This window comes from Rhinichthys klamathensis, unplaced genomic scaffold (genome assembly GCF_029890125.1).
Source record: "Rhinichthys klamathensis goyatoka isolate OS25496 unplaced genomic scaffold, OSU_Roscu_1.1 h1tg000124l_1, whole genome shotgun sequence".
Classification (NCBI taxonomy): Eukaryota; Metazoa; Chordata; class Actinopteri; order Cypriniformes; family Leuciscidae; genus Rhinichthys; species Rhinichthys klamathensis.
The window spans coordinates 1491893-1512112 of NW_026606661.1; the positions used below are offsets into that span (position 1 = coordinate 1491893).

Sequence of the window (20220 nt, forward strand, 5' to 3'; positions counted from 1 at the left end):
GAACTAACCAGCTTATCAAATACTTAATCAATATGGTCACGAGCAAATCCATGCTCAAAGAAAAGAGTTTAAAAAAAAATGTCTGAGAGATTTATAATGGACAAATTCATTGCTTGGCCAAATCTCATGAAACTTGTCAAGAATGTTACGATTATATTTCACCCCAAACACAAAGGAAGTAATAAGTAAGGAATTATATTTTTTTCAGTTATATTTAAAAACTAATTAAGTCTATGTTTAGCACCATGAAGATTTTTTTACATCGTGACATTTCTACCACCTATTATCATTACCACAATACAAAAAAAGTCTTATTCTCAGTATTATCATATGAAAAAAACTTCATTAAAAAAATCTTACCTTACCAACCCTAAATTTTTGAACAGTATACATATGTTTCCTTGCCTAGGCATGTATTCATGTGAGTCACCTATTTACATTGACGAAGACTGATGGTGGAGCATTTGTTGGTTGGTGTAGTAGATTACAGGGGATTTTTTGTAGTGAACTGTTTGATTGCTCAATAACAGCTTCCTTCACCCTCTTCCTTCATGTCTGCTGTGATACCAGCCCCATGAGAGCTGTGATCTCCATATGTATCTTGTAGATTACAGGTGTTGACACAAGATGAACGAGTCTCTGTTCATGTACATGATTGTGGCAGTATGTCGTTCTGTCGCAGCACTCTTTAATCTGGGCAAATTATTCAAATGTGTAGATCAAGACAACAGATTGTGTACATTTTCTGATTAAACTCCTTTGCTTACACTGTTCGGCAAGTCAGCTTACAAATGACTTCTATTTTTCTATGCATTAAAATATCCCTCTCTTCTTTCAGGAAGTGGATTTATACAGAACTAATGTCCAGGATAAATTGGGGTTTACTGTGTGCTACAGGACTGATGATGAGGATGAGACGGGGATCTATGTCAGTGAGGTGAGTTGTATCATGAAAATATCCATATTTGTGATTCTGAATGTCTGAGGCACGTTCTTTAAAACATCACCACTTGGTCACCAATTTTCCTCATTGTGCAGATTGATCCGAACAGCATTGCTGCAAGAGATGGACGAATTCGAGAGGGAGATCGAATCATCCAGGTTTGCTTTATTTAATTATGTAATTCGTCTTATTCCATCATATTCATGCATTGTCTAAAAAAAATCTCCACTTCACAATTCAGATCAATGGCATTGAGATCCAGAACCGTGAGGAAGCAGTGGCTCTTTTAACCAGTGAAGAACACCCAAATGTGTGCCTGCTATTGGCTCGACCGGAGATACAGGTCAGAGACCCAAGATACTCTCCAGACATACATGCTGTTCACCAACTTTCAGGACAGCTGATAGCTGATAGCTTTTCTCCTGTCCTTGTTGTTTTAGCTGGATGAAGGCTGGATGGATGATGACAGAAACGACTACCTGGATGACCTCCACATGGATATGTTGGAGCAACAACACCATCAGGCGATGCAGTTCACCGCAAGCATGCTCCAGCAGGTACAGTAAATCCATCACAAAGTCACTCGTGGTGTCCGTCAGGAGGCATATCAGTCAATCAAATCTCAGCCGGTCATTGCATGACATCTAACATATCAATCATAAATTCTGTGTCCGTCACTGAGTAGGAGATAAAGCAGGCAAAGCAGGACTTTGGTTTAAATAAAGCATGACTAGTTTAGGCCCCATTTGCACCTTGTATTAACATCTGTTTCAGGTGACTCTATCTAAAGTTGACCGTGCAATTTACATGTGACCTATGTGGAGGTGTCAGATCTCATATGGCTGCTTTAAATTTTGTAATGTAAGCACTAATGCGTACTGATTCATCCCAAACAGAAATGAATGATTGTTTACTCTAGCTTACTCTAATAATATGTATGCCAAAACTAGAAACTTTGCCAGTTCGCCTAAGGCTTCCAAAAAACATCCTCTAAAAAATCTGGAAAAGCCTTTACATACTGTAGATCTTGACCAAAAAATGTATTCACCTCTTGATGGAAATAAATGTTGCGATGTTATTTCCATCCAAAGGTGCATCCATATTTGGTCAAGATCTTGTATTGAGAATGCAAGAGTCCAGCACTCTGTAAAGTTTACTCCAGCACAACCCAAAGACTTTCAATGAATTTAAGGTCTGGACTCAGAGGTGCCAATTCGTGTGTGAAAATTATTCTTCATGCTCCCTCTTAACCATTCTTTCACAATTTGAGCCTGATGAATCTTGGCATTGTCATCCTGGAATATGGCCATTATGTGTCTTCATATATGGTTGTGTAAAGCTCCAGTCCGTAACTTAGATTTTTGAGCAAGTACATAACTATCTGCTTACCTTAGCTCAATTCAAAACGGTAAGCTTGTAATAATGTTTTTACTTCCAGTGGTACTGGTGGTGGATTTCCACAGGAAATTCAAGCATGTCTTTGTGTCATTACGTCACATCTGTACACATAAAGGATGAGTCTCGGCTAGTAGGCTATATTGCGTGTGAGGATGCTGGAGGTGGAGATTTATACTCTTTTCTCACAGCACTTGATAGAATTAAACTTATTAATTTGATGGCGAATCCAGAAAGGTTCAAACGACAATCACAAGTGACAACTGGAGATTCACCTGTTGTAAAATGCAAAAGACTTCGGACTTCGGAGTGGCTACAGAAAAAAAGAGACTGCAACCGGGCCCATGCGAAAACAAGGATACATATCAGAAGGGAATTAAATGTAGTCACGCAATGCTGATGTTGTTAACATTAACAATTTGAGAACAAAGTATAATTTGCACGGTTTGACGTGATATGATAAGCGAACGTTAGGTTTAATCAGCGCGATTTACTGCAATGCATTTTTCCCCTTAGTTGGTCAGAACAAAAGTGGATGTTACTTGTTCAGATGACATTTTCTGGTGAAAATTCTTATGTTGGTCATACTTCCAAAAAGTAGAATCTGTGATTCTGAATGCCAGTATCCACACAATGACAACTGTTGCCAAACATATAACATGCTAGAAACATAATAATCACTGCAATAATGACCCAATCATCGACTCTTAACCATTTGCCTATTTAAATCCAAACACTGACTTTTTTGGGGGGGCCAGGCAGTGTATGCACAAGACATATTTTGATGGGTATGCACCAATATGGATATATTTGATATGATAACTGATAATTATTAGTATTTAATATTAATATGAAGCTGACTGACATCAAATTTGCAGTATGTAGTTACACAAATCAGAGTAATGACATTCCCTGACTTGTTTTCTTTCAGAAGAAGCACGAGGAAGATGGAGGTACAACAGACACTGCCACACTGCTCTCCCACCACCATGAGAAGGACAGTGGAGTGGGCCGCACTGACGACAGCACTCGTAACGATGAGAGTTCTGAGCAGGAGAATCTTGCAGACGACCAAACCAGCGCCTCCACCACGCTAGGCAGCCGGCGCAGGCTCGCTTACAGTCAGGACACCCTAGGTAGTGGCGACCTCCCCTTCAGCAGCGAGTCTTTCATTTCCGCAGACTATGGGGACGCAGACTTCTTGGGTGACTTTCCTGCTGACGAATGTGAACGGTTTCGTGAGCTTTTGGAGCTCAAGTGCCAGATACAGAGCACAGGCAGCAGTGGTACACCAGAGCAGAGCTTGTTCTGGCCCAGTGGCAGTGTAGGTGGAGGACAGGGTGGCGTCGTCGAGGAGGGCGTCGACAAAGAGCTGGAGCTTCTGAATGAGGAGCTCCGCAGCATTGAGCTCGAGTGCCTGAGCATAGTCCGAGCGCACCGCATGCAGCAGTTGCGCGAGCAGTGCCGCGAACAGTCCTGGATGCTGCACAACAGCGGCTTCCGCAACTACAACACGAGCGTGGATGCAAGACGCCACGAGCTGGCGGACATCAGCGAACTCCCAGAAAAGTCCGACAAGGACAGCTCCAGCGCATACAACACAGGAGAAAGTTGCCGTAGCACGCCACTCACTCTAGAGCTCTCCCCGGACAACTCCTTGCGGCGTGGAAATGAAAATCAGGCGGAGGCAGGGGCAAGTAGCGGTACATCGGGTGGCAGCAGAATTCTTAAACCTCTGCTATCGCCCGTCCAAGAGGCTTGCAGCCCCAGCAGGGGTCGCCCAACCTTATTGAAAGAGTCGGAAGCTGGAATCCAGCCTGAAGTCCGAGAGCGCAAAGTAGGTCGCCATGCCCAGCCCCAATCGCCCTACAAACACGCACACATCCCGGCCCACGCCCAACACTACCAGAGCTACATGCAACTGATCCAGCAAAAATCAGTGGAGTACGCCCAAAGCCAGATGAGCCTAGTCAGCATGTGCCGGGACCCCGTCGCTTCTGCTGACTTGGGACCCAAGATGGAATGGAAAGTGAAGATCCGGAGTGATGGTACACGCTACATTACCAAGCGGCCCGTCCGGGACAAGCTCCTGAAAGAGCGAGCCCTACGGATCCGAGAAGAGCGCAGCGGGATGACTACAGATGACGATGCCATCAGCGAAATGAAGATGGGTCGCTACTGGAGCAAAGAGGAGCGCAAGCAACACGCCGTTCGTGCCAAAGAGCAGCGCCAGCGCAGGGAGTTTATGAAGCAGAGCCGTATTGACTGTCTGAAGGAGCAAGGAGGCAGCGCTGAAGACAAGAAGGAGCTCAACATCATTGAACTGAGTCACAAAAAGATGATGAAGAAGCGGAACAAGAAAATCTTCGACAATTGGATGACTATCCAGGAACTGTTGACCCATGGTACAAAGTCTCCCGATGGGACACGAGTGTACAACTCCCTACTGTCAGTGACCACGGTGTAGGCTCTGTAACGTTCTGTATATAGGACACTACCGATTGGGGTAGACAATCCTGCCTCGTTCAATGCGGCAAAATTTGTAAATAGGAAATATGAATGCCTTGTCTGAAGGAACTTTGCCATTTGCCAAGAGTAGGTACAATGAGAGTCTCAGAGATTGAATAGGACGATGGATTTATACAAATGATTTCTTATTTGCTCTGTTCGTTTCTATATTGAGCTTGTGGTTTGAAATATGTTATTAAGGAACTGATCCATGACCATTCAGCCTCTTTAAAAGTTTCGGAAAACAATACAAAGACCATAAACATTTTTTTTTTCTTCCAACAAGTAACTAACAGTCAGCAGTATTGTACTTTTTTATGCATACATGTTGCTTATTAAAGTAATGCAGATATTTAGCTTCATGGTCATCACAGAATATTTGGCATATGTCATTATATACTTTGCTGTCATTATGACAGGGTTTTACAACAAAAACGATAACTTTGCTTTACTGATTTTAAAGAAAAGGTGCTGTTATTCCTAAAGTTCATACTTCACTCAGCTACTGTTACATTAAACATGCATCAAAGTGAAACCATTTATTAAAATCTAAATCTGTTCGTATTATTGTTGATATCAATGTTTGTTGTAGACAAAAAGCCTTTTGTATAGGTTTCCATTCTATTACAGCAAGATAATACAGTTTAACAAATCATTAGTTAGAAATGCAATTTGATGTCTTGTAAAATGAGAGAAATAATAAATTATTGTTTTATATTTGATGAGCTTTCAAAATATTGTTGTGAACTTTTCTTTTTTTTTCAGTACATTTTTACTAAAAAGAGGTTTCTGTTTGCTGCCACAATAAGTTGGGTTTTTCTTCAAACCAATTGAAATGCAACAAAGGGTTCTGCAGATATGTATGAGTTTCTGTTGGTGTCTAAGTCTGTTAGGGGGGTTATGGGTGGATGATGTCCACACTTCAGTGACCACTCGACCTCAGGGCCACTGACCCAGCCAAGCCCCTGTTTCTGCTTATCTGTCCCCAGCTGTGTGTAGCTCTGAAACATAGAGCTCAGGTCAGTGAACAGACCTCTATCTCATTACAATCACACTGAAAGGTCTGCGATGCCACAGCTGCAGTGAGCGGCGCAGACTTCTGTTCCTAAAAAGTCTTTTCAGTGTCAAAGTCTTTTTAGTGGAGGGATGAAGTTCAGAAAGTTGATTATATTATATAAATCGACTATATTGAACATGTTTCACAAGGTTTGACAACCAGAAAGTTTCCAAATATATTTATATTAAAATGTGTGTGTGTGTGTGTGTGTGTGTGTGTGTGTGTGTGTGTGTGTGTGTGTGTGTGTGCGTGCGTGCGTGCGTGCGTGCGTGCGTGCGTGCGTGCGTGCGTGCGTGCGTGCGTGTGTGTGTGTGTGTGTGTGTGTGTGTGTGTGTGTGTGTGTGTGTGTGTGGGGTGTGTGTGGCTTGAAAGGTGTGCCATCTTGCCATCAATAAGTGACACTTATTTTATTGTCTATTACAATAACATTCATACATTTTTAAACATGGCTTAAGTGTATACTTTGTGAGGTCAATGTGTATGGAGCAAATAGGCTTTAGGCATTTACAATTTACCACTGTATTATCTAAAGACTTTGTCAATACAAAAAGTAACACACAACCGCAGTTATGAGGGTTTAAAGTATCAAAGCCACTTATATGTCTCTTTCTACGTTACAGAAGGCTATATATATTTTTATAATCTACAAAAAAAAGCCCATACCATTGTGTATCTTTGTGCAAACGTTAAGGGAATAATTATGTTAATAAGGGAAGAGAAGGAACATGCTGTCCCTCCTCCTCTCTGTCTGCTTGTATGTAATTGATTGCCTTTCTGCTTGCCTAAAGGAGGACTGCTTATGTGATTTATGTCCACAGAGATCTCTTCACACACACTCTTTTAATAGGAGATAACAGCGTTCTATGCAAAGACAAACAAAAAGAAGCAACAGCAATCAATTCTGAGTTGTTCCCTTCCCGGGCCAGGAAGAGGGGCGAAGTGGAGATTGCTTTGATCACACTCTCTGGTTTGTTTTTATATTGGTAATGAATGAAGGTGGGAAGCGTGTGATACGGCCGGCCGTCCTCCGCTGTTAGTTTCGGAGCTCCTCTCATTTGTCTAAATGCCACGGCAAAATAAAAGGAGAAGCTCTAGAGTAAATCGGCTGTTGACCGATAAGACCACTGTTTGCGTCCTTGGCTCTTGTTCAGCTTTGTGAGAGGAAACCGTCTGGCGGGATGGGTTTAGTGTCAAGACTGAGAATGAACCCCAGTGGGCCTTTCCGCTTGGGAGATCGGCAATGAGCTTATTGTTTTGTTTTAGCACTTTTAACTGTGGTAAAATCACTGTAAGACAAGGTCTTGAGGTGGCAACAGCAATATGGTGAAAATCACTCTATGTATAATCAATCTTACTTTTCGGATTCAAATTAACCAATCAAAATAAACCAGTCTACCTTTTACGTAACTGACTTTAAAAAGTTATGACCAGTCTTGAAGAAGAAAAAAAATGATATGACTAACTTGTAAGACTCGTCTAAGCAGTTTATGCAACCGGTCAGAAGTAGAGCATTGCAAGAGCGAGACCGCGTGCAAACGGAGAGAATTATTCTAATTGGCTGTTTATTTACTGCGTCTCGCCGCCTCATTTTCGCACTCAACACACTGGACCATAGACTAAAAAAAAAGACTGGACAGGCAAAAATGCACTTTTCTCATTGAATATTGTCACTTTGTGGTAGTCACCACTTAGTACTATACATTATTTAAGGTAACATGCAACAGCAACTTTGTGCATTAGTGCCATGTAGAATGCTGTGTGTTTATTTACAACCGCTTCAAACATGGTTGGTCCTATCAGAAAGTCAGAACTATCCTTTTTATAATATGTATTAATTAAAAAACATTCAACCCTGAATAATTGGTCATTTTTAGTTTGTTCACGTTTCAAACCCCGTAGGGTTGTCTGTTTCACACTTCTCCAAGTCCTAAAAAGGTCACGGTACAAGATGAAAATGTGAAAATGTAGCTAGTGAATGTTAATTAACTTTAGCCTACTCATTTTTTACATTGCCGTAGGCAACTGCCCTTATGTCATGTTTGGTTTACTTTTGTCTGTTGTTAATTATTTGACTTTTGCTAATGCTAGCTTACAATTCTTTGTTGGCAAATATACATTGAATGCAACATCACTGTCATGTCATCAAAACAGCACAATGGACCAGGCATATCAGAAGAATTAAAATAAAAACCTGTATGTAAATACATGATGACATAAACTCATTTCTCATATTATGTAGGTGAAATGGCATCAGACATAACAATGACTGATAGCAGGAATGTAGAGTCCCATCTGATCATTCATCATATAAAACTCCCACAGACACTCCAACTAGATGATGTCAGAGAAAACATGAAGTATGCACCCAATTCAATTAAACCTCCTCAGCTGGGCTGTGCGTTTCACCAGATCCATGAATTCTGAATAGAGACATCTCATTATTTTTAAGACGATGTAGTTTATAAAAAAGCAATCAATGTTCAGCTGTCAATGTACTGAAACACTTCAATCAGTTGAAACGTGCGGTAGGACAAGAGTTTATGTGTAATTCCCAGAGTGCATTGGTAGAGACGGTATAGGAATGCAAGAGACAATTTCAGAGTCTCAATTCAAAGGAACGTAGAATAATACCTGGTCACACATTCAAATATCTCTTATGAGTGTTTTATTTTTTATGTGAGCACCCATTCTTCCATATTTCATAGTGTATCAGATTTCTGATACACTGTCTTGGTGTGCTGCATAGGGATAAAAAAAACTGTTTATTTGATTAAAAACATAAGAATAATTCACTGAATCGAACTTTAGTTCTGGGTTGATGGTGCAAGACGCACATTTGAAGTACTGAATGAGACAATGAGCATGTAGCCTAGACGGGTTATTGAACCAAAGAACTGATTCAGAATGAACCAATAAAAAACAGACTAAAAAAGAAACTAATGTGCTGGTTCTGTCGGAAGTTTTCCAAGGGTAACCTATGAAAACTTCAACAGTTAGAACCATCTGATTCTGTTCGAACTAGTACAAAAGTCATCACTGCATTGGTAGGACTGCCACCCATAGTCTCAATCATTCTATTCTGTTCTCTAGTTATGGTATGATGTTCTTGCACTAGTTCTGCCAAACTAGAAATAGTAGAAATCTTTCTGTCTTCAAACATAGATCTGTCACTCTCCCATCAGCTGAAAAAAAAAACTCACACTTCAGTCACACTTACCTTTTCCTTATCCAGACCACACATTCCTCACACAGCTTACACCATTATCCTTCAGACTCTGGGCAGTAGACGCAATTGGACCAGTGATTTGAACTGGGAAGTGTGGAGGACCGCTATAGCCTATACAGCAACACATCCAACAAAAAGTGAGATCTGGTGTTTGTTTCTATGTTTTAATGAGAAGATATATTGACTATGATGACAGACTTTGAAAAAGATGATAGGGTTGATGGTAATTTAATCACTTTGATACTCATTTTGAAGAAACATGCCTGCCACCAATTCATTTAGCGTTGTTTGGGACAAGTACTTTGGGGAATTGCGCTCAATAGAGATGCATTGCATTTATGCAATGATTTTTTAACAGCCTACTTGTCACAGAATGCTTTCTCCCATTTGACTACAGGGAATGAATGGCAGTGGTTTCAAAAGCACGAAATCAACATAAGGATCACAGTTCTTTTTTCTTTTCTTTTTTTTGCCTGGTGGATGATGGTTTTGTTGCAATATATTACATCTCAAATGCTGTTGTGACTTTCACATCAGTCCTAATGAGCCCAAGTCAGAAAATATGCAATTCATGTTTTTGTTTTGTGAACATACAAATGGTGAATAATGGCCTTGACCCTGTGCATGACCGCAAGCAAAATTTACCCTCACTAGTCACCTGACCCTTGAACTTAGCATGGACTTGTTAGGTTCAAAGGTCTGTTTAGCCATGTTGTTTATGGCTTAGTATTGCAGTAACTCATAGTGCACTTTTCCCTATAGGGCTGCAGAAGAGCTCTATTCCCATGATCCCATCATTAAAAAGGCCTATTAAATCAGCACATCATTGAGAAAAAAAAAAAGACTAGTAACACTTTACGATAAGGTCTTATTTGTTATAGTTAATGCATTAGTTAATGTAAACGAACAAAATTTTTACAGCATTTATTAATCTTTGTTATAATGTTAGTTAATGAAAATGTTCATGATAGTTCACAGAGCATTATATGTGTATATATATATATATATATATATAGAATTGCAGCCCTTGATATTCTCTTTGCATTTACACTTTTCCACACCTGTTGGTCAACATCAAAATATTGGAAGTGAAGCAGTGGTGAAACAAGTGCTGTGCAATGTAAACGTTACAGTCAACCTCCTGGTGTTCCTGTCACTGTTCTCTGCCATAGGCACTGTTGTGTCGAAACTGTCAATGAGGTGAGAGTCGCTCTGCTCTCCCCTGGCAGTAACTGTACGGCGTTGTTCCATCATGTTGCCTCGAGGCATCGATCCAAGACCTGTTTCTTCAACATTCTCCCTCTCTTTGAGAAGCTAAACATCATGTTGAACCTCAACGGCACAGTGCTTAATATGCCTTTCCTTTGTGTTGCTATAAGAATTCTATTGTAGATCCTTCAGATTTCCCCCCCCCCATTGCAAATGACTTACGGTATGCACGCCTTGGTGGGCCACAAGTGAGTTTTGATGGGCTGTCCCAAACAAATTTCAGTTTTGTTAAGCAAGTCAGCAAGCCAACATATTATATGATGATGCATTATACATTTTAGTAATTATTTACCCATTTAATTTAAATTTAGTGATGGGTAAAATAATGGAATCCAAAATAAATACGGCAGATAAAAGTCACTAGCATGAAGTTTCCAAAATTGCCAAATGTTTTAAATCGATACATTTAGATGCTTTAAATGGAAGAAAACATGCTGAATGCCCTTACTGCTACAAAAAAGTGACTTATGATAAAAGGTCTTTGACAGTGTAACAATGAGGTGTTGCATCTCATTTAATTTACTACCCCTCTTTTCGTATGTTAGAGTGAAAGTGTTGTAGATTTACTGCCTTTGAGTGTGTTGGGAAAGAATGGAATAAGGATTCGGTGGAATGTTCTGCCTTTGAAAGAGCAAGATCAGTTTGAGCACTTGCTACTGGATGATTTCGTGCTGTTTGCTAAAACCTAGATTTTGTTTTTGCGCTTTATTCAAATATTTTACGATATGCCATAGTTGCTTTCAGTTAAAACAGCTCAAAAATGCATTTTAGTCCGGGACTACAAGCCTTGTCTGTGAAACGGGGGGGGGTAAAAATACATTGTTTTACTAAAATATCTGCCTGAGTTATTTATTTCATGTTATTAAGAAATATCTTTACACTAGACACTTTCACATTTGGTGGCCTGCATCCGTGTAGCTACAGTGAGTCACTCACACATTATATGTCATGGGAGATTTGGTTTATTGACCATCAGAACTAATAATAGCTCCCTCGGGGGATGATGCAGTGCTGATGGCAACACAGCGGTTCAAAGACCAGCTTAACAGCAGCACAAGCCCTAAATCCGCTAGCTTTCTCGAAATCAATCCACTCACTGTATTTAGACGTTATTGATTTTATTGGTTTTCACTTGTCAGGTCATTTAATACCCGCCAACCTCTATTATGATGAATCTGCTATTTCACATATAGCTGTAATGGTGATGTAGCTTGTTTAGTCGGTATGAGCCGCTATGCAATCACACTGGGAAATTGATTGAATGCATGAGGGATTCAAAGACTTGTCCACGTGATTGTGCACTCGCTGCAATAATCAGCTCTAACTATTGCACATGCTCAAATTGGATGTCAAGATCATTCGATTGACCTGTTGTGTACCTTGACAGTATGGGGTTTCATTTCTCCATTGCTAAATTACAACACACAGTTTTCATGCCGAGTGTGTCACTGAAAGGTTTGCTGTTACTTTTCTAAGATATTGGACTTATGATTATAAAACAGGCAAAAAAAAAACTAAATGTGCATTGAAGGTGGGACACAGAATATCAGAGATTTTGACTTTAAAAATCTATTTTTTACATATATATTACATATGTTGTATGTTGCACAAACACAAAACAAAATGTTCCCCACCATTTCTCAAGTCCTCATGAAAATACACTCAGAGACATGCACCTTTTTTCCTGTTATATCAGGGACAAAATTGCTCAAATTGCCCCTTTATTAGTCTCCCATTTACACTTTTAACAGCCTTTTGCAAAAAGCAGCATTCCCTGCACAAAATGGCTGCTAAAAGCCTAGCTGTGTAGTAAACCAGGCCCTCAGCTCCTATTAGCCTGAGAGGCCGAGGGTACATCTATAAATGGAGCGATGATGGAACATCCTCCACACGAGTCAATTAAAGCACTTCATTAGACTGCAATACTCCAACAGAGGCCACAGGCCCACGAACCCAGTAATGATGCCAATCAATGTGTGTATTACTCAGAATTAGCCACCAGCTGTCTGAAGCAGGGCTAGATCTTAATGCTAAGATGAATAATTAGCCAGAACGTATGGGAAAATATGAAGTGAGTTTTATGTTTGAAAGGTAGTGTCAGACTATGCGAAGGCTAAATCCTTACAAAAAAAGAAGTTTATTCAAGTGTGCTATTAGCCTAAAGCCTGCTTATAGACTAAAAAAGCAAAGTATACTTTCAGTCTACTTTTTATGTGCTTCTCAGAAATATACTTAAAATTACATTTATGTATATACTTGACTTACAGTTGTACCCAAAATTATTCAACCCCCATTGCAAATCAGGTTTATTGGCAATTTCAGCTGTTCAAATCAAACAAAAGTAATTGAAATTGCTCAACACAAATGTTTCACGTCCCCAAATTCAACTGAAAATGCAACTTCTGCAGTCTCAAAATGATTCAACCCCCTCTTTAGTACTTAGTAGAACATCCTTTTGCTGTTATGACCTGCTGCAAACGAGATGTATAACCATACACCAGCTTCTGGCAGCGTTTGAGGAATCTTAGCCCATTCTTCATGTCATGAGCAATGGCCTCCAGTTCAGTAAAATTATTGGGTTTGTGTACTGCAATAGCTTATTCAAATCCCACCAGAGATTTTCTATGGTTAAGTCAGGTGACTGTGATGGCCACTGTAGAATCTTCCAGGACTTCTTCTGCAACCAAGCCTTGGTAGAATTTGAGGTATTCTTCGGATCATTGTCCTGTTGGGAGGTCCAATGACGCCCAAGCTTCAGCTTCCTCACTGATGGCATGACGTTTTCTCCTAGGATTTCCTAATACTACAATGAATCTATCTTGCCTTCCACATGCTGCAGTTTTCCGTTGCCAGAGGATGTAAAGCAGCCCCAGAGCATCACCCAGCCACAACACACTTATAGGCACAGTGTTCTCTTCAGCATATGCTTCAATTTTCTTCCTCCTGACATATCGCTGATCCAGATGGCCGAGAAGTTCATCGCTCCACATAACAGAATCCCCAAACATCTGTGGCTTATTTATATGATTTTGAGCAAATTGGAGCCGACTTTTCTTGTGCTTTTGGGTCAGTAGTGGTGTACGTCTTGGAGTTCTGGTATGCGTTTAGTACGCACCTTACTATGCAAGCTGAAACCTCAGTGCCTGTTGCCACCAGTTACCACTGCAGGTCTTTTGCAGTCACTCGAGGGTTTTTATGAACTTGCCTTCTCAGAAATCTGGTTGCAGCCGTTGATAGCTTCCTTTTTCTGCCCCGTCCAGGTAGTGTAACCACTGTTCCTTTAACTTTCAAATTGCAAACTATGCTTCCAACAGTGTCTCTAGAACCATTTAGTGCCTTCGCTATCTTTTTGTATCCTGTTCATTGTTTGTGAAGGGTGATGATATCTTCTCTTAACTTTTTGGACCATTCTTTTGACTATATTTCTAACATGCAGTCAAACGTTACACTCGACAAACCTGCCCAGTTCAGATATTGCATGTGTTCTAGCTCAAGCACACCTGGTGCAACTAATTAAGCCCTTGATTAGTTGCACCAGGTGTGCTTGAGACAACACCTGTTTTGCATATTTGTGCTGTTGTAAGGGGTTATATTCAGGGGGTTAAATAATTTTGAGACTACAGAAGTCATTAAAAGTAGCATTTTCAGTTGAATTTGGGGAAACCACTTGAAAAATGTGTTGTGTTGAGCTATTTCAATTACATTTGTTCTATTTGTTCATTGCAAACATGCGCTTTTACGCATCTTCTGAAAGAGGTGAAGGTGAAGAAGATATTTTTGGATATATTGCATGTTCAGATATTCATTAAACAAATTGTTCTGGGGACCATAAAAGTTTTGTAAATATGATCAAAAACACTGACTGGCGACTTAAAAGAAATGCTACAGGGAAAAGAGTACATTTTAAGGTATAAATCAAGTATACAAATTAATACCTTAAAAGGAACATAGTAGTATACATGAAGTGAAAAAATAATATATATATATAAATAGTAAACTATGATGTTAAGTTCACGTAACAAAACTTACAACTTGCAGTTTAAAACTTCTAAACTAGAAGTTTAATGAGAGTATATACAAAGTGTACTTTCATTAACTAAAAAATGTGCTACAAGTATTTAACTAGAAAACTATCAGCATTTATATGTTCACTTGTAGTATAGCTGCAGTACAAATGAAAAACTTTGTAAACTAGTTGTTTAATCTTACTGTTGCACTATTTTTACACTAAAAAGGAGGCCAATTTGGTCCCAAGCACTTCAAGTGTACTGCTATTACATTGATATTAATACTTACTACATAAAGTATACTTAATATATATATAGTATACTTAATAAAACATGAAATATACTTTTTTTATAGTGAAATGAAGCTACTGATACAGCAGGAACCAATCAGCTGTGCCCTACAGAGAACGATGTAATTGGAAGGACCTATCAGCCTGTGTCATCTAGAGTTTCATGACAGAACTTTGTATATTACAAGTTAAAGTGCGCATTTTTATCAGACGCCAAATGGATATTAATGACGAGATATCCCATTCACCTGATGTAACCATTAGCTACACTGCAAACAATTTCTGTTGCAAACCGTATCGGGCCAGTACATCAACAAAAAAAATATGACAAGTTTTCTCATTTATCCCTTTTATATCATTAATAATACACATAACATAGAAAATGTTATCTTATTCTGTAGCTCAAACAATAGAGCATGGCACCTGCAATATCATCATCATGGGTTTGAGTAGGAAATGCATCATCAGATAAAATGTACACCTCTAATGCAATGCCAGTTGCTTTTGATAAAAACATCTGCCAAAATACATACACATACAGTTAAATGTATAGATTTAGCTAAGTGTGCTAGTGCTCCCAAATGACAGTTTGCTTTGTGAGAGTCAAACACTAATAGATTGTGCCCTGACAAATACTGATAAAAGTCTGAAATACATTGTATAGCACTGTTTAAAACCCAGGTGCTGTATATAAACTCACATTTAATTGCTGAAATTGGTTTTCCCTTAGAGAATAATTCAGTCCAAGTGAGATTACACCTTTAAATAATACTAAAAACTGCAAATAACTTACCATGATAACAAGCTTCTGTCAAAATAAGTCAAAATAACTGTAAAACTGTACAACTTATTATCGACAAAATCGATTCCGTTCATTTATTTATTTAGCCAGAAACTATGATTACAATGGTACATTTTTGTAAGGGTTTATACAATAGGACCATGCATAATAGGCAGGGGACTTTACATGACAGGCATTTTGCCACCGATTCCATCTCGTAACTACCCTGTAAAGAGTTGAGCCAAGAAAATGGGCTTGGCAGACTGTGTTCAATATGTTCCCTCACCTGTTTATGTGGAGAAAACAGATGGCAAAAAGCAGATGTCGGATGCATTTTGCAATATAAAAGCAGTAATTTTCTTGTAACTTCATCTCTCGCCAAGCTTCATTTCAAGTCTCAGTTGAAATTACAAATAGCACACGTGGGAAGTTTTGTAAGTTATTTTCCATTTAATGATATATCTTTAGATACTAAAAGCTCATCCATTGGCTCTGCCTCATCCTTGGATATGAAGTTCAGAACGGTCTTGGTCAATGCCTGTCTGACAAGTTAGTGGCAGTTCAAATAACATTTGCCTGAGAACAGTGTATTTTTTCCATCACACCTCTTCAACAGTCTGGCAATTCCAAGACTTCAAGCTTTGTTGGGGAACTGCACTTGACAACTCATCCCTCCACACGGTATAAAAAAGAATGATGCTGCTGAAACAAATGAATATTCAGCAAGAGGTTAAAATGTCTATCACATAATAGAACTGCCATACGCAAACACATTTCGGTCCACTATCCGCCTGCCCTTTGCCAATTGTCATTTATGTGATGAATATGACACACATTAAAAAATCCCATTCATCAAGATGAAATGTAAAAATGTACTATATAACTGACCATTCTTTGACTGGTAACTTTGCATGCTGCTCAAACGGTCTCTTGCTATTTAATTGGTGTTTTTTGTCCAGGATCAATTGGAAAGTGGAACAGACTTTACTTAGTCTAAATTCTGGCTACACACCCTTCATCCAAGTTCAAAAAGTCACTAAATCTTTAGAGTTTGCAATTGCTCCCTCATTTCAGCTTTCACATACTTTAAACAGCTCTTTAAGCTGATGGCCACGTGCGAGTCTCAGCTGACGGTTGCATTGGACACGGTGCCCACAGCATTTGAGCAGTCATCAAGACTTCATGCCAGAGAGAAGGATAAAGGGGAAGCGGAAAAGAGGACGATGGCATCCCATATCTACAGCCCCGGGGCTGTCAGTCGGTCTCCTCGTTCTGGGGAGGGGTAAACCTGTTAGGCCTGGCTGGGAGACTAAACACTACCCTCTATTGGATGACACAGAGATTGTGCATGGTGAGGCTTGACCCTCGCTTGAACCATGGTAAGGTTTACAGCAATGAGAACAGTGACCAAGCAGTGAACTTCCAATCTGATCCGATCCAAGTCAATCCAAAATGTGATAATGCGCATGAAGGACATAAGCTACTTTTCATTTTGGAATGAAATTATACAGGATGGGTTTAGAATTCTTCAAACTTCTTTGCTTACATCAAGTTCTTGTTCTTCCATTCTTAAATACAGATTTTGAGGTCAACATGAATTGCCGTTTGCAGTTTTACGTGGAGAAGATGACATTTCTTAGTGAAACAGGCTAGATGATGAAAAAAAAAATTGGCACTTGATTCTATCTATCCTGAATTAACTGGATCGTGATGAATTAGGCATAGCAGTCCAGGCTGAATTTGAGTTCGCTAAGCCAATGCATATTTATATATATATTAAATTACATATTATTTAGACATTTATTTAATATATAAGTGACGCCTACAAAAAGGACTAGAAATGTTACATTTGTCAGGTTGATTGGGACACTTTTTCCCATTGAGATGACTGGGAAAAAGTGTCCCAATCAACCAGAATTCACCTTTGTTGAAGACAACTTTTTCTTTTTGTTTTATTTGCAATAACATGCACTGACGAATTGTTCACAATTAGACCAAAAACCTGCATTAAGAAAGCAAATATTTAACATAAAGGACTTTAAATTCAAAGAACTGTGGACACCAACTACAGCCCGATGCATTCATGATTTTGCATTTATTCTTTGGTCCTCATTACTGGATAATGGCTTCTGCTTTAGAATATGAGATGTGCAGGACCACTTCACCACAATGACCTGTTTCGAACTTTTCGTCTTCTCTAAGTCTCAGACACTTTTAACACGTCCTCTGTTGGGGATAAAAAATTAGACATGCCTCTTTTGAAGCCCACATGGTAACTGCAAATTATGACTTGGCTGGATTGGTTATGCAGAAGGATCAGAGACGGTCTCCTTGGTTACTTCAGTACCAAAGACACCAGTGTGTGAATTATTAGGGCTGTAACCCCGTATGCTCAAAATAATCAATTAGTTTCAGTAGGGTTAACTTAAATGAAACTAATTAACTTTTAGGAGTATTTAGAGCTTTCTTTTTCTTTGAAGTTCATAAATTTTACACATTTTAAGTAATCTGAATTGTTTCATTGTTTTGAGTTGTATGAACTTGTTTCTTTTAATTTAGACAAACTTAAATTTAACTGAAACTGGGCTGGGATTCCAATTTCCCAGCATGCTTTGCCATGGCACTCTAAAGGGAGAGTAAATGCTCAAATTAATGTGAAGTGGGAGATTTAGTTTAATGTTTTGCTATGCTATGATAATTTAGAAGAGTTTCTGTTATGGGTTTTTTTCAGGGGTTACCATCATGGTGATGAGTTTGGTTTGAGAACAGATATATGTTAAAGATTCTATATTGCCTTAGCAAAGCATAGCAATTGCTGGATGAGTATTAAATTATTGTGTTACCAATTAGCAAGTTAACATTTACTGAATTAGCTAGTTAAAGCTAGTTTCCACTGCTAAAAATATTTAAGTTGAGATTACATGATAATTTTAAGTTAAATGTATGAATTCGCTTTCTCAAATATTACAAGTTACGAACAATTATAATGTATGAGTACAAAATAAAATTCTTAAACTTTGAATTTCTTAACTTAAAAAAAAAATGCATCTGATTACCTCAAATTTGAGTTTTGCCAAATTATTCGGCTTTGCAGTGGGGTAAACTGTTTTTAATGTTGAACTTCACATATGTTGTTTCACCTTCTAGATGTTGCTCTACAGAGGTGCATTGTAAGGAAAGCTTAGAATCAAGCTCCAGTGTCTGGCCACCAATATCCTGTCACTGTGCATCAGCTGCCACTCATTGACAATAACATTATGACTGACATCTGTCTTTTACTTGAGCTTTGTAAATAACAGGCACTTCACAGGTTATTAAATTGTTATAACATGGGGGCAGACCAACAATTACTATAAAAGAGTGCAAGAGAAAGTCAATAATTCTCACATTATCCCAGTCAATGCATTAGCTTACTAGAAATGAGCAAATTTTGTGTATTAAATCATGTTTAGCATATGGTTTGTTTTCTCATGCAAATATGACATTTTTGTGGTTGTTTAAACTCTTATCCCTTTATCCTCAAGTAATGAGACTGGGAGTCAGCACACAAGAACAAACCCAGTACATATTTAAATTGAAAACATATTGCTTACAAGAAAAGGAAGCCTATTTTTACGATGCTTATCCTAATAACAGTTAGGCTCATTTTACCCCCACATTTAAGTATTTGATGTACAGCTCTTAATGTTACAAACACATTTTTTAATTTACAGTATGTATTATGGTAAATGTCAATAAGAGAAAAACACTTAAAAAATAAAGGTTCCAAAATAGTTCCAAAATTGAATAGTGTAGTCTGAAAGATAGGCTTCATTTTTATTTATTTAAATAAATATTTTTCTTTAGATTTTGGGTTAAAGATAACCTGGACATATACAGCCATACTTCAGATTTCACCTAGGATACACAAAATGTTATATTTTAGAGCCTGAAGTAGTATCTTTTAACTGAGCTCCTCAAGTACACATAACACGAGAAATGTCTTAAAAGTCACTCGACTTCATTATTAATAAGCTTGGGTCCTAGTCTCATGGATCAAATTACAATTAATTTACTTAAGACTTGTTTCTATTCCCACAGCGTGCAGGGTTATTTCCCAAGAGACGGGCGTTCGAAGACGTCAGTTAAACGTAACCTCTCACTGCGCATCACGGCAGGATTAAGAAAATCCACTTTTTATTTCCTCCGAGAGGGCTGGGTAAATTTCAGTAGCACACACGACCTCTGAAATTATCCAGCCAATACGAGCACAGATAAGTGCGAGTTCTGTTCTGTTCCGAGTCAGCAGGAGCCTGTTAGAGGCATATGACTGTGACATAAGAAAAGGAAACTTGTATTTGGGAAATGAAGCAGAAATATTTGTGCAAGAGCTTAATAACAGCAAAATGAATTAGCATGCATTCATTTGAGGAACATGATTAAGGATTATGAAAAGGCCTGGATGAAAGAATAAGAGACGTTATGTAACGGTAATCCTCCTATGAACAACATCCCTACTAGTTTGTGGTGCTTACCAAGTTTTAAACTTAGTTTGTGCTACGGGCAAGTTCTACAACAGTGAACATGGCTGCATCAAATTGTGTGGCTTGTTGAGGAGAGTTGTGTTATTTATCTCAAAGTTCTTTTGGTCAATAAAACAGGCGAAAAAAGCCCACAAACTTACATTGAAGAAAGGACCCAAGCCATAGCTAGAGACCAGAGTATCATGAACACTTGGAGGACTCTTTTGTCTTGGACCAGTAAG

General features: G+C 38.8%; 1 protein-coding gene across 2 annotated transcripts in view; it reads left to right on the forward strand.

Annotated features, from left to right (window-relative positions):
- Window positions 1-5568, forward strand: part of pdzrn3b (PDZ domain containing RING finger 3b) — a 118847-nt gene extending 113279 nt beyond the window's left edge. For both annotated transcript variants that reach the window (XM_056256217.1, XM_056256219.1), the window contains 5 exons: window positions 839-937; window positions 1039-1101; window positions 1185-1286; window positions 1384-1500; window positions 3270-5568. In XM_056256217.1, the coding sequence (XP_056112192.1) occupies window positions 839-937; window positions 1039-1101; window positions 1185-1286; window positions 1384-1500; window positions 3270-4805 (1917 nt within the window). In that variant the 3' untranslated portion in view covers window positions 4806-5568. The remainder of the gene's footprint in view (window positions 1-838; window positions 938-1038; window positions 1102-1184; window positions 1287-1383; window positions 1501-3269) is intronic.
- The last annotated feature ends 14652 nt before the right edge of the window (window positions 5569-20220 follow it).